Source organism: Podarcis cretensis (genome assembly GCF_951804945.1).
Source record: "Podarcis cretensis genome assembly, chromosome: 7".
Classification (NCBI taxonomy): Eukaryota; Metazoa; Chordata; class Lepidosauria; order Squamata; family Lacertidae; genus Podarcis; species Podarcis cretensis.
Genome location: NC_137176.1, coordinates 68,389,665 through 68,404,382, shown reverse-complemented (window position 1 = coordinate 68,404,382; position 14,718 = coordinate 68,389,665). Strand labels below are relative to the sequence as shown.

Sequence of the window (14,718 nt, the reverse complement as noted above, 5' to 3'; positions counted from 1 at the left end):
AAGTATCTACAGGCACCACCACCCCAACTTACGTAGGGGTTACGTTCCGGGCCCCTGCATGCACAAGTGAAATTTATTAAGTGGGGAGCACCCTCTAAACACCCTTTAAACATCCTTTCTGCCGCTCTTTCTTCAATCCATACCAAAAATACTGTATCCAAATATCCACAACTGTATCCAAAATACTGTATCCAAAAATACTGTATCCAAAATACTGTATCCAAAAATACTGTATCCAAATATCCACAACTAGAATTGAAGATCTGGGGCCAGCAGGAGGCAGGAGCAAGCGAGGGAAAGAGGCTGCGGCTGCTGCGGTACCCCACACACCAGCTGTTAGATGGGGAGGCTGAGCAGCATAAATAAAGCCCCGCTGCACCTCTAGTCTCTTCAGGGCTTCATTCACCCTCAATGACATTCTCTTCGGGCTCTAGGGAGGGTCTCCTCACAAGCCACGTGGACTCCCCAGTTCTCTCCCGCCATTTCCGGGTTTGAATTGAATTATTTACATCCTACCAACGCAGGTATATGTGGTCACGTGTGAGTTGATTGTGCATAAGTTGCAGAATGCCTGTACTGTATTTTGGAGTGATCTCCAACTGCTGCAAAATCTATATAAAAAAAGGAAAGGAAGCCTGACATCATTCACCCACAACCCAGCACCGGAGATCTGCAGTAGTTTTGCCAATGCTTATAGGCACATTCCCAATCCCCATTTTGATGATCGTCCAGATGTTTGTTGAATCATCCAAATATGTATTTTGGTGCAAATTGGAATGTATACCTGACGCAGGGCCATAAGTTGTAACACATGGCTAGCCCACAGTTGCAGCTGCTTTGAGGTTTTTACTACAATCAAGCGTACAAATGTTATTAAGTAAATAAATTTCAGGCACCAGCATTTTGTGTTATTTTCACGAATAAACACATTTAAGTGCAGAATTTACTCCACCATATACATTTTTCTACACGTTAGTCAAATGGACAACTGAACTGCAAATTTCAAAGGATGTCTGTGTCTTGATTCATATTTCATTTCAGGAAGGGCAGATTAGATAGGTTCACCTGTAAATGCAACCCAAAACAAATTTCTCCCATCCCTACTACTGCAGCTCACCTGCAGCTCACCCAGCCAGATTTGGGGGGGTATATATAATGAAATTATTATTATTATTATTATTATTATTATTATTATTATTATTATTAAGCTAACACACACATTATTGTCCTTTGTTCCATGCTCCTCAATGTACTTTTTCCTTGCTCTATTTATCCTGCCACTGGCTGTCTTCTGCTTTCACACTTGTATTCTTTCTTAATTCCACACCTCTTCATATTCTGTCATTCTTAGGTGTCCATACTGACTGCAGTGTGAGTACGGTATGTTCTTCGCTCTTGAGCCCCTAAACAGTATTTGCCTGAGTGTCTATGAGGGGTGAACCTCTAGACCAGAGGTTCTCAACCTTTTTGGATCCACAGCTCACTTGACCAACTACATTCTTTCTGCAGCTTCCCTGTGGGGCTCAGGAGCCCAGTTATGTCACCCCTTGCCTGCAGAGCTGGCAGCCCCACACCCCTTTTCAAACCCTTGAAAACCCTTGCGGAGTGTTCCTTCAGCCTCCTCTCTTCTCCCCTCTCCTCGGGAGTTGTCTGGGCAGCCACAGCTGCCACCCCTGGTCTCTGAGCTGGCCCCCCTCCCCCAAAGAGAGGTGCCTCCTCACACTGTCCTACAGGGGCCTGGGAAGCACCCACTGGCCATCCCCAGAGGCAACATTCACCTGGGGAGCTTGTAGCTGGGACTGCTGCACCTGTGCAAGCCTTTGGGAAGCAGAGACGTGAGAGAGCATTAGAGGAAGGGTGGAAGGAAAGAAGAACAGAGGCCAGTGTTGCCCACAGCACCCCGGTTATCATTCAAGGCACCCCAGGGTGCCACGGCACACTGGTTGAAAACCACTGCTCCAGGCTGCTTACCTGACTCCTGTGTCAGCTTTCTTTACAGCACAGGTGAACTGAAGTCCTTCTGCTGCTTCATCTGCCACTCCCTTACAGTTTGCAGGTTTGCGCAGGGCCTCACCTCAGTGGATCCAGTTGAGATATAAACAAATGAGAGTGTAGTTGGGCTTGATAATACAAAGGTCAAGATGTCAGCATTTCCCCTCCCTTTTTGCTTTCAGTGGCTGCAGGCAGGGTTGAGTCATCTTGTATAATAAACGTCTTTTTTCAACTCACGTCCCAGAGCATGGCAACATACTTATTACTCAAGGCCAGGATTGGTTCCTATAGGAATTGTGATAAATAAGAGGAAGCCCATGATGTACACAGGAAAAATCTGCAAGAATCCATGATTCATGTTTTCTGTCACAGCGATAAAGAAAACATAGCCCTACTGCAGGTGCAACTATGCTCCTTTCTCTGGAAAATAAGCACAGCTCATCACGATTTTTATAACTGTGTAGGATATTAAAAAAATCATTTTGCCCTTTGTCACTCCCTGTTAACCACTAGTTTTCCTGCAGTATATTCAGTGGTTTTTTTCTAAAAAATACGTTTAGGGGGACTCTCATTTTCCTACTCATATTGAAATACTGCCCTTCAATGAGACCAAACTTAGATTCACAAAATGTTTAGGGGTATGCGTACCCCTGCGTCCCCCCCCCCCCGAAAAAAGCACTGAGTAGATTTAACCAAAACATTTATAAAATGCTCAATATCGAAACTGGATCATATCAAGCATATTTAGACTAGAGACAAAGAGCTGATGAAGGTATAATAGAGACATGGTTGCAAATAAAATCAGATTTGTAATCTTAGAACTTGGAATCATACAAAGAAATGCATTTCCATGCAATGCAATTCAGGACTGCCAAAAGGACACACTCCTTAATGAATGGAATTAGCTATCATAACATGCAGCGGTGGTGAAAGGCTTAGATGACTTCTTTATTTTTTATCGAGATTTTTCAAGTAAATGAAGATCGCATTTGCATAATAGCAAACAAGACGCTTAAGACATAACGAGGAACTTAGTCCTGATGCTACTCGCGGATGCACAGGAATAAAGAGAAAACACACATAATCATGAAAAAAATATACAGACTGCAATATGGAAAGCCAACGATGATAGTTTATAGATTTTAAGCTAAGGACCAAAATTGTTTAGGTTCATAATGGGCAATATAGATTTGAGGGGAAGACTGTTCCCTGTTGTCTCAAAACAAATTCAGCAAACAGAGATTAAGGGCTTATTATCCAAATTTACCTTTCCTCCACTCTTTCCAAGCGTGGTCAGTGATTTAAAACAGCATGTTGGAGCACTTTTTTTTTTTTTTTTTTAACTCCAGAGCTTTCCTTGCAAAAGCCCACTCTTTAAAGCTCAATTGGAGCAAATGTCATTCTGTGGAAAACATGAATTGACGTTTGCTCTGATTAAGATTTAAAGAGTGGTTTTCACGGGTAAAGCTCAGGACAGATTTTTTAAAAATCCATTTGGACACGGAACTTTAAAGTGCAGACCTCTGCCTGGCAAAAGAGGGACAGAAAAGTAAGTGTGGATAAGACCCAAGTAACTGAGAAATATTTTTTTAGATTTAACCTCTCTAAATTGTCTGTTAAAAGTGCCCCTTTTTTGCAGCTGGCCTTCTGACGTGTTAGTAGGGCTTCCTTGCAAGAACAAAAGTAATCCTGTATCTCTGCTGTTTCTGAAAGTTATCCTCTCACAATTTAGATGAGTATCCATTATTAATCTAAGATGAGCTATCTGTAGACTGGAACCTTTGAAATGTAATATCTAATAATGGATATTGGCACTGAATGCTGTTCTTTCCATGCTTATCATCTGGGGCCCAGGACCTGCACATCTCTGAGGGATTTCTGGAGGCCAGATAGGTTTTTTAATATAAAAAAGGTATACACATTTGTTTAAGTTCCATTGTGCATTACACATTTATGCAAGGCTCTTTGGTAGGCTAAGAAAAAAGCACACCAAGAACTCTGGCCAATATAAGTTTCAATAGTGGGAGTGGTCCCTACTTGCAAATCAATAGTCAATTGTAACAAAAACTAATCATTCAAAAGTATGTATTCTGACAAGGATTCCAAACTCAAATAGAGATTCCAAACTCAAACAGAGATTTCAAACTCAAACTCATAAGGATATGTATAACACAATAATTCGTTACAGTATTAGAGATAAGAGTTTATGAGTAGAGATAAGTTCATGTTAGTCCATAGTCAAATCTGACGTGAAGATCTTAGTTTCAATCATTGAGCAGAAGTCAGAAGTCAATTATGGATCAGAGACCAGGACAGGGCCCTGTGTCTTCCTGAACACGCAAACACTCAGATGGTGGACAACTTTGACGGCTGTAAAAAGAGGATTGGACAAATTCAATGGTACTCTGAGCCATGTTGACTCTTGCCCTCCTTCCACGGTCACAGACAGTCATGTTTCTGAATGACAGTTGCGAGAGACAACAGAAGGGAGGAGTGCTCTTGCACTTGGGTCCTGTTGAGAGTTTCCCACAGGCATCTGGGTTGTCACTGTGAAAACAGGATGTTGGACTAGCATACTACGCAACTGTCCCATTTTAAGCATTACATCCTAGCTTCTGATCCCAATCCCAGATGCCCTGTTTTGGCTGCCATGCTCTGACCACGCCAGAAGACAGGACCAAAAGATGCAGATTTTTTTCATCCTGCGCTGTGGAACATGTCAGTTGGAAGTAAAACATACCTTGCCCCCTCCCCCACAAGCCCACATCACCAATCTTCTTCCTCCTTCCACCATGGCTTTCCAGCCAATGTACTTCCGGAAGCCATTACCGCTGCGTTTCAAATCTTAGGAAAATAAACTTTATACTGTTTCGCTGGTTGCTCATGGAGCTAACCTAACATAAAATGTAACCAGCTCCCATAACCTTAATTTTATAGTAACAAACAATATTTCAAAGGACTTCTGCTTACCATGGGAATTCTGATACTTCACTGCACGCTAGGTTTACAGATAAATGTGCCATGAAAGTAAGAGACTTTTTGATTGCTTTGGGTGTTGTTTTTTCTACAATCAAGCAATGTACGAAATAAAATTAATTTATGGCATTTTAAAAAAAAGAAACCACCCTGCAAAACAAAATGCCTGTTTGATTAAATTCAGAGCTTAATCAAATAAGCCCAATATTTCCTCTCTATCAACTTCAGGCCTCTTCTTGCGTTTTTAAAGGCAAGGTTCACGGCTGTCTTCTCTCACAGTTTTCTCTTGGAGGTAAATTCATTAATTATAGCTGCATATATCTTCAAACACAGGTGTGGCTTGTGAAACTGTACCCATAAGTAAAGATTTATTGCCTCACATGTACATTCTGCTTTCTTTTTTTTTTCCCATGACTGTGCTTGCACTGGCATTCTGCATCAGTTTGGGATATATATATACATATATATATATATGCACACAATCAGCTCAATCCAATAATTCCTTGCAGGCACAGAACTTCCATCGCTCATACAAATCTTCCACCCACAAGCGTTTTCCCATACGCTTTAGTGGAGGGGGGGGCAGTTCTGTGCATACATCCCTTTGCTTTCCCACTACATCTCATTAACCTACTTACAGACCTGTTTTGCACCATGTCTTCTACTTCTTCTTTTCTCTCTCTCTCTCTCTCTCTCTCTCTCTCTCTCTCATACTGCAAAACATACAACTGCAAAGAATAAAAATGTGGTCTACTATGAATGGTTGCACACAAACTATACCACTGGCGGGAAACCTGCAACCATCAAGATGCTGCTGGACCACAATTCCCGTAATCCTTGCCTACAAACAATGCTGGCTAGAGCTGATGGGAGAGTCGGGTGGCACCTGGAGAGCCACATTTCTAGAGTAAAGGGGAACTCCTGCATCTCATGCAAGAGGGAAGTCGTGTGAAGATCTATGTATGCTCCCAGAGCAGAAGCCACTCATGTACCTCTCGGCAGGCAGAGCAGGCAAGTTGTCCCTTCGGCTGACATCACACTGGAAAGGGACAAGCTTTGCATGCAGATAAATGTTTGATCCCAGGCAATTCTTGTCAAAGGTGTCATGCAGAAGGTGGTGGCAAAGAACTCTGTCAAGCACCTGGAGAGCCACTTCCAGTGAGATTGGCAATGCTAGGCTAGAGACGGAGAAATAGTTTGATGTGGTAGAATGAAGCTTCCTTTCGTAGAATCACAGAATTGTAGAGCTGGAACGGACCACAAGGGTCATTTAGTTCAACCCCCTGCGATGCAGGAATCTCAGCTAAAGCATCCATGACGTCCAACCTCTGTAATCCTTTGTTTACAAAGAGAACTGTTCATAAACCATCATCATCCCATGTGATGCTATGCACCACGTTTAACTATTAAACTCTCTCCTGTGTTAGATCTGTTTTCCATAGGAAACTGCCTTATGTCAGGGCAGTCTATTTGTCTACCTCAGTCAGAACTGTCTGCTCTGAGTTCATTCTGTTCATATGTGTGTGTGTGTGTGTGTGTGTGTGTGTGTGTGTGTATTAGTTTAGTTGTGTCCGACTTTTCGTGACCCCATGGACCAGAGCACGCCAGGCACTCCTGTCTTCCACTGCTTCCCGCAGTATGCTCAAACTCATGTTAGTAGCTTCGAGAACACTGTCCAACCATCTCATCCTCTGTCATCCCCTTCTCCTTATGCCCTCCATCTTTCCCAACATCAGGGTCTTTTCCAGGGAGTCTTCTCATGAGGTGGCCAAAGTATTGGAGCCTCAACTTCAGGATCTGTCCTCCCAGTGAGCACTCAGGACTGATTTCCTTTAGAATGGATGGATATATATATATATATATATATATATATATATATATATATATATATAATAAAGCACATTAAATATGGCCATGCTCAGATTCTGCTCAGTATCCTGCCAATGCACCAAAATCTGAGAAGTTTCACCCAGAAATAGAAGTTATTTCCACAAATAATTGGCCAATTTCAAAGCTGTTAGGAAGATTGTTACCTAGCACCACTGGTGTATCCCCATAGTGAAGGGTGCTGTAGACATTACTTTATGAGCGCACTCCCTAAGAGATCCTGGGCAAAGCCTCAAAGGATACCAATGATTCAGAATAATTTATGCATGTGTGCCATTAACCGCTAAATTTGTCAGTGCCTTGCACGCTATAATGACTTCGTGATCTTTGCATGTTTTCTAATTACTGGAGCCCCTTCTTGCTCTTAAAATTATGCCTTCATGTTCTATGTAATTACCCTAAAGGGGTGAGATCAGAAGTTGTGCGTCACCTGCAAGATTAAAAAACAAAAACATGGATTTTATTCTTTCTCCCTTTCATTCTCTACCTATATTGGCCAACTAATCATATCAATAAAAGTACCTCTTGCTTTTCAACTTGCAGGTGATAATTTGGGCATTTTCCAGAGACAGTTACTAAAGGTTGAACCTGTTTGTACTGAAATGATTGCTTCAAATGTAATTCCACTTGTGTCTTGCTCCTTAAATGTCACACTGCAGTGCCCCCTGCTGGTGGAGATATCCTAAAGTTTGAACAAAATCATTGGAGTTGCTTGTGCTTTTTAGCGACGCTCTTCTCACAGCAAGAAACATAATATTTCGCAACAATCTTAATCTCATAGTTTTTCTTATCCCAGCACTTTGGGAAATCACACAATTTCTCTTCTTGAAAAAGACAAAATTGGTGCCTGTGCAGCAATGCTGTCTTGCCAGCCGTGAACTACATCCCAAATTGGAGCTCTGTTGCTTAAGCGTTTCATAGAATTGTAAAACTGCAGACTTGGATAGAGCCCTGAAGATCATCTAGTCCAACCCCTAGCAATGCAGGGATCTCATCTAAATCATCCATAACAGATGGCCATCCAAGCTCTCCAAGAAGAGGAGTTTGGATTTGATATCCCGCTTTATCACTACCCGAAGGAGTCTCAAAGTGGCTAACATTCTCCTTTCCCTTCCTCCCCCACAACAAACACTCTGTGAGGTGAGGGGGGCTGAGAGACTTCAAAGAAGTGTGACTGGCCCAAGGTCACCCAACAGCTGCATGTGGAGGAACGGAGACGCGAACCCAGTTCACCAGATTACGAGTCCACCACTCTTAACCACTACACCACACTGGCTCTCCAAGGAAGGAGATTCCAGGTCCTTTAATTGCAGGTGTGGAGGCCTGACCCTGGAATCATTTGTATGTGCTCTACTAGCAAACTGCAATCTCTCCCCCCACCCCAAATGTTTGGAGGAGCCAGGTTCACCTCCCTCCCAGGAGTGGTTAAAAGCAGCTTCAGACCTCATACTTGTGAGATCCTCAATATCCAAACACAACCAGTGGCAATATTGCAATCCCCAGGCTACTTCTCTCACCTCTCACAGGCCTTTTGGTTCACCACATGACCCAGAAAAACTGCCTGTGGACAAACGTCGGCTCCCTCGGCCTATAGAGCGAGGTGAGCGCGCAACCCCAGAGTCGTCCGCAACTGGACCTAATGGTCAGGGGTATCTTTACCTTTTTATGCCTTCTGGACTTCTAGGTTGGCAGGCTTGTGTTTCTTCAGGTTATCTACGGTCCTGACACTTCTCTTTCTTTAGAAATGAAGTGCTGCTTGCTGAGCCTACAGGATCTGAAACAGCGTGCCAGAGAAAGCAGGTGTGGCATATTTATTTTTATTTTTTGATGGTGCACTTAATTATTGCTGATTTGGAAGTGGGAACTTTTTGATACACACCAGCATAAGCCAATGGTGCTTTTTTTCTGCCAGAAACTCTTTTACAATTGTTTGCTATACCTCATAGAGATCAAACAGGCATGGTTATGAGTGGAAATTTTGAAACTGTGCCAGATTCATTAAAACGGATACTGGCTCATGAGTAGGGGTTGATTTTGGGTTCAGAGGGTGTTTTCTCTCTCCCTCCCCCCCCCTTTTTTTTTTAATTTGCATTGCAACATTTATTTATTTAAAAACATTTTCCTGCTGTGTCTTGTACATGCAGAAACACCTGTGCTGTTACAGAGCTGACCTACTTATCCAAAAATAATTTTTCCTGTGTGGCTGTAACCACTTAAAAATATGTTATTCCTAGGCGAACTAAATTCATAGGGGAGATATTCCAGATCTTTTAATATACAGGCATATTGGATGGCTTAAGAGACTGGCAACGGGTGGCAATATTTTTTAACCTTTTGTGTTGTCAGTTCAAATACAGTGCATTCAGCATACACTGTACAGATTTCCTCAGTCAAGCTGTGTATATGTTTGAAAGTGCTTAGCCAGTTTGGTCCATTGGAGAATGTATTAGATGTATGCCTAGGACAATGCTTGCCCCATTATGAACTCATTTGGCGTCTTTGGGTCAGTCAGCCTCAGCTATCCATCTGTAAAATTAAAGAATTATTTGCATGCTTCTTATCTATGCCGTGTAGGTATGGGAAATCAGGACACATCTGCTGACAAGATACAAAAGGCACCAACTATCTGCACTTTCCAGAAACAAATTTAGTTCTGAAAGGCTTCCTCAGCTGGATAAATGGATCTTTGCCATGGATATCTTATTTTGTAGGGTTTTGGTTTTCTTTTAGATGTATATGCTGTTTTTGTGCTGTTTCTAAACTGTTTTTGCTGTGTTTATTGTACATCACCTTGAGACAATTGTATCAAAAATGAATAATATCACCATCAATTTGCTTATTGGACCCCACATAGAGCCTTAATAGCAAAAGGACTGACAGTTCAAACTAGGAGGGGGAGTCACTTGCCCAGGAACAAGGTCCACATTTAATCCAGATTCACATGGAGCATTTAAAAAAAAAAAAAAAGGCAGCCCCTTCTAGGATTCACATAGCCATTGTTCAAAGTTCCAGCAAGGCTGACAGTTGCTTGCCTTGGTGAAATGCCACTTACATATTCATTTAGATACCCAGGTGTTATGTACAACCCTAGCTTGCACCCACATTCCTTTGCCTGGATTATCTGTTTCCAGCATCTTGTCAAGTTATAGACTTAAATAACACACAATTCTTTTCCCAGAACTATAAAGAATAATTTCACAGTCTCTTTTGCTGGCCTTGCATTTATTCAGACATGCAAGTTCCCTTTCCGTTTCTCCACAGCAAGATTACTATCCATAATCTCTGATTCAAAAAATGCCTGCAGACTCTTGGAGGGATGGAACAAACACAGCCTCTGGAAAGAAGATCACTATGCATTTGGTGACTGAAACAAGATCATTCACATTGTCCCATTATTCCTCCAGCTAATGCATCTTTTCCTTTATTTCCCCCCATGTATTGTTGCATCTCAACCAAATGATCCTGTATTTCTTTGTTAGCTTCACTTGCGCCTTTCAGATATTTGCACAGCTCCTGTATACCTTGACATAATGCTTTGCATTTTGTCTCCCATTCATCAGCAAAACTCTTGTATGAATTAGACAACTCAATATGGGTGTTTCGTTCATTGTGGGATCTCTCTTCCATACTAGCACGCTGCTGTACTTTTGCCTCCTTCACTTCTACTGAAAGATCTGCCACCTGTTTCCGTAGATTTTCATTTGATTTTTTTAGTTCACTGACTTCCTTTTCCATGCAGAATACTTCTTCTTTCTTGTTCTGCAGGTCATACTGAAGACCCACAATTTCACTTCTTTTTTCCCAAGCAAGAACCAGAAGTTCATCTGTTTTTGCCTTCAGTTCTGCAGCCAACCGAATGTTCTGATTATGCAAGAATTCTTTTTCATCCTCCCATTTTTTCTCAGAATACTTTATTGATCTCTGTAGCTCATCCAGCTTTAACTGTAGCTCTGCCTTTGCACCATTGGCTACTGTGAGCTCTTCTTTCAGATGTTCTACATCTTCTTGAATGCGCTCCGACTCTTGAGCTAGCTTCCCCCCTATGGCTTTGGGCATCTTGGCCTTATCAGCCAATTCCAGGAAGACAGGCTCATCCCCTCCACCAGTGGGCACAATGCAGGCCTCAACTGGCCTCTTTGGACTACTAGTGGCATCTCCCACCTGAGCCACTTCTGGCATAAATTGGCTCTCAGGCAATCTTCGTTTCTCCAAGATAAACTGTTCTACCTTTGGAACATTCAATGCAAGGCCTGCTTGGGACACTCTCTGCACAGATCCTACCTCCTCATATTCTCTGGCAACCTGTTTCTCCTTTATTTCCCTTCTAAACATCGCTAATTCATACTTCTTCCTCTGCTCCCGTTCTATCTGTTTCTGATGCTCCATCTCTCTTTGGTTTCTTTTATTGTCCATCATTAATTCCAATTCTTTCTGACTCTCTTTCGTTTTCTTCTTCTGTTCCACTTCCAGACGTGTCATCTCCAATACCTCCTTTATCCTCCAATAGTCTATTGAATCAAGATCCATAGCTTCATCCTTACAAGCCTCTTTTGGCCTGGGTGCTTTGTTACACAGCATTCTTTAATTTCTCTCCTCAGACCCAAACAAAGTTGTTGCGCTTGTTCTGCAATCAAATTTTGAAGCATTTCAAGGTGACTCACTGGTTTTATTACACTGTTTCAAAAATCCCACTAACGTGTATCTCACACATTCAAATCTTACAAATTCTCCTCTCAGATACATAACTCTTATATATTAATAACCCATAACTTCAAATCCCACACCGCTGAGGTCAAATTGTGAATCTGCTCTCGAAGATTTAGCTCCTATATATTAGGACCCTACTCTGCTACTAAATTTTGATCCCACTCTCACAGTTTTAACTCCTACATAGCAATATCTCACAGTTTTGGATCCCACCAGGCTGCCAACAAATTGTGACATTTCCTGGGCAAATCTACAAGCTCCTGTCCCCAAGTTCTCACGAAAGTCAGTTCCTCAGCTACTCCTCTAAGTCCAGACTAAAAATACATGAAACTGACTATTCTACCTTGAAGAACAACTGTCCTAACTCTGTTACATATACTTCAATTATGTCTCTCATCTTGTTCCCCCTTTCCCTCAGACTCTCATAGCCAAATCTCTCTCCTTTCAACTGTCATTTTCCAACCGACTCTCTCTACCTGTCATTCAACTTTAACTCCGCCTACCATTCCATTCCACTTCTCTGCTGTCTGTCCTTATTGCACTCACTCTTCTGTCACAGTCAAGCGTGTGGGGGGCTCATGATGTGTAGCGAGGCCCTAACCAGGAAGGTGCTGCTATCCCGCCATAGAATCCCAACCACCAAAGTCTGAATCCCCACCTGAGTCATGCAGCAGTGCCTCCAGTGCGTTTTTTTCCCTTAAAAAAATGTTTAGGGGTACTTTCATTTTGACTCAAGAAAATCACCATTTTATAGTTCAAATTGGGGGAAATAAATGCAGTAAATGGACAAAAGTACAGTCGTACCTCGGGTTAAGAACTTAATTCATTCTGGAGGTCCTTTCTTAACCTGAAACTGTTCTTAACCTGAGGTACCACTTTAGCTAATGGGGCCTCCCGCTACCGCTGTGCGATTTCTGTTCTCATCCTGAAGCAAAGTTCTTAACCCGAGGTACTATTTCTGGGTTAGTGGAGTCTGTAACCTGAAGCGTCTGTAACCTGAAGCGTCTGTAATCCAAGGTACCACTGTACAAAGAACATGCTTCTATTGGAGATTCAGGAAACACTGGGAAAGGAAATGAAGCTGCCATCAGAGGTGGTAACAATGAAACTGACAAATCACCATGCTAGATTCCAACTCCTACTTCACACATTAAACGCCCGCTTCTGTCTGAGACTCAGGAAACACTGTAACAGGAAATGAGGCCGCCATCGGGGGTAGCAACAGAACTGACAACTCACCACACAATTCAACAGAACTAACAATTCACTGTGCTAAAGAAGAAACTAAAAAATTTAAAAGTTTTAGTTTCTTCTCCCGTTAGATTTACAAAATGTTTAGGGGTATGTGTCCCCCCAGAAAAAAAGCACTGAGTGCCTATGAAGCAGCAGCAGTGGGTTCCAATTAGATTTCACTGAAAGCCACCCCTTCCCCACCAGCAATGGAAGTTGCAAGGAAAGCAGGGGACCTGTGGGGGCACCACCTCTTGGGGTTCTGCTGCCTGAGGTGGCTGCCTCAGCCTGCCTCATGGCCAGGGCAGCCCTGGTCTCAACAAACAAAGGAATTGAGGGGGGGGTGAGATCCAAATGAAGAGATATGGAACACTGCTGTGCAATCATACCCCAGTTATATTTTAGCCCCCTGCCCAGGGGAGAGGTGGTTTTGGCAAGCAGGTGATGGTAGGCAGGGCTGGTGAGTAAAATGAGCAAGGACACAGCATAATAAATATATATACACTTACATTTCCAAGAGTGTGAAGGGAAGATGGGGCGGTGCTGCTTTGTCTTTGAAGCTCAGACATCAAGCAACTGAAAATTGGTCAAAACCGTGTGAGTGATGTATTCATCACCAACATGGCTCATCCTCCGCCCCCCACACTTTCCCCATCACTTTGCTTACAGCAGAAAGTCTTATCTTACGGGGAAGAAACAGCTTTGTTACGCAAGAGCTCCAAATCAGCTTAAGTTGTGCAAGCTGAATTTGCCAGCATGGGATTGAATTCCCCTGAAAACAGTCTGAGAGCATACTCTATCCCTATCCGTTCTGATATTGCTGTCCATGTACACATGTACATGGGCACTTGCTAAAGCTGGTCGGGAACTGAGCCAAAAGGGAGAAGGTGCTGTTTTGTATTGCAAATGTGTGCCGCTGGATTTCTGAGGGACACCTGAAAGGCTGCCAACAACGTATTTGACTTGTGCATTCCTTAAGCCCCTCACACTGAAGGAACAAGTGCTCCCTTTCCACATGTGATGTATTTTGAGACAAAAGGTTTCTTTAAGATGTCTCCCCCCCCTCCCAGGCAAGCCTTCAGGCTCCTCCTGATCCTTTTTCAAATTACAGAGATGATGGTATACCAGGGAGAATTGTGATTAGTCTAAACTCTCCACAGCTGCGAGGGATGGATGTAAAAATTCCACTTGAGGATCCACAACTTCTGGACTCAATTTACCTACATGACACCACGACCTAAACCAAGGGAGTGCTTGAAAAAGACTTGGAGAGGCATCAGGGCTATTCAGTTTCTTCCATAGCATCAGCCACTGAGGGGCTCACAACCGCCCTGCCCAACACGTCTGTCATTATAGGGCAGTGATATTATAGGAGCCTTGAGAGGTGGAAGGGGAACGGAACAACAATATAAAAAGCTCCAAGTACAAGAGAATCTAAAGAGGGCTTGCAATTCATTACTTATGGTACCAAGAGGATTATAAAACACCTTGTAACTGAAAGGCTTCGCCTGTAGCTGTTAAGGACTGCAGGCTTTGCTTTTTCTTTTTAAAGAAAAAAAGAAAAAAAGGAGTCTGACGAATGTTGAGCGATCTTGGCAGGAGAAATCCAGCAATAGGTTTTCTGTCATTTTGCTTAGAAGAGACAATGATTCTTAGTTCAGAGAGGCTCTTCTGATTGTTTCCTTGGGTTACCAATCAAACACAACATAACAGAGCATTCCCCTTCTGTCACTTTTATGAATGAATAGAAAGAGACAATAGTGGCCACATGCCAAGGACTTTGAACACACGGCACACCAAACAGCACTTTATACCTATACACATTTGGAATATTTCATGGTACCTGTGCAGGCCCAAAGAATAAGTTATTATAAGGCTGATAAAATTCAAGAGAGGAGAATACACGTGTTTCTTAATCACACTTCC

At 42.6% G+C, this 14,718-nt stretch overlaps 1 protein-coding gene across 3 annotated transcripts; it reads right to left on the bottom strand.

Annotated features, from left to right (window-relative positions):
* Positions 1–234: 234 nt before the first annotated feature.
* On the bottom strand, positions 235–13,141 carry LOC307220716 (uncharacterized protein). 3 transcript variants are annotated; one of them, XR_013841058.1, is made up of 5 exons: positions 11,906–13,141; positions 8,515–8,629; positions 7,378–7,537; positions 1,972–5,696; positions 235–611 (listed from the first exon to the last, which is right to left on the bottom strand). XR_013841058.1 is itself a non-coding variant. In XM_079984749.1 (2 exons), the coding sequence occupies exon 2, from the start codon at positions 11,431–11,433 to the stop codon at positions 10,231–10,233; it is 1,203 nt and encodes a 400-aa protein (XP_079840875.1). In that variant the 5' UTR covers positions 11,434–11,479; positions 11,906–12,059; the 3' UTR covers positions 9,104–10,230. The 3 variants fall into 3 exon arrangements, 1 of the variants encoding a protein (XP_079840875.1); XR_013841059.1 differs by lacking the exon at positions 7,378–7,537; XM_079984749.1 differs by lacking the exons at positions 235–611; positions 1,972–5,696; positions 7,378–7,537; positions 8,515–8,629 and adding an exon at positions 9,104–11,479 and having other exon boundaries at positions 11,906–12,059.
* Positions 13,142–14,718: the final 1,577 nt, after the last annotated feature.

Bases quoted from the DNA above. Each gene is read 5' to 3' on its own strand.
- LOC307220716 (XM_079984749.1), bottom strand. From the start codon at position 11,433: ATGCTGTGTAACAAAGCACCCAGGCCAAAAGAGGCTTGTAAGGATGAA.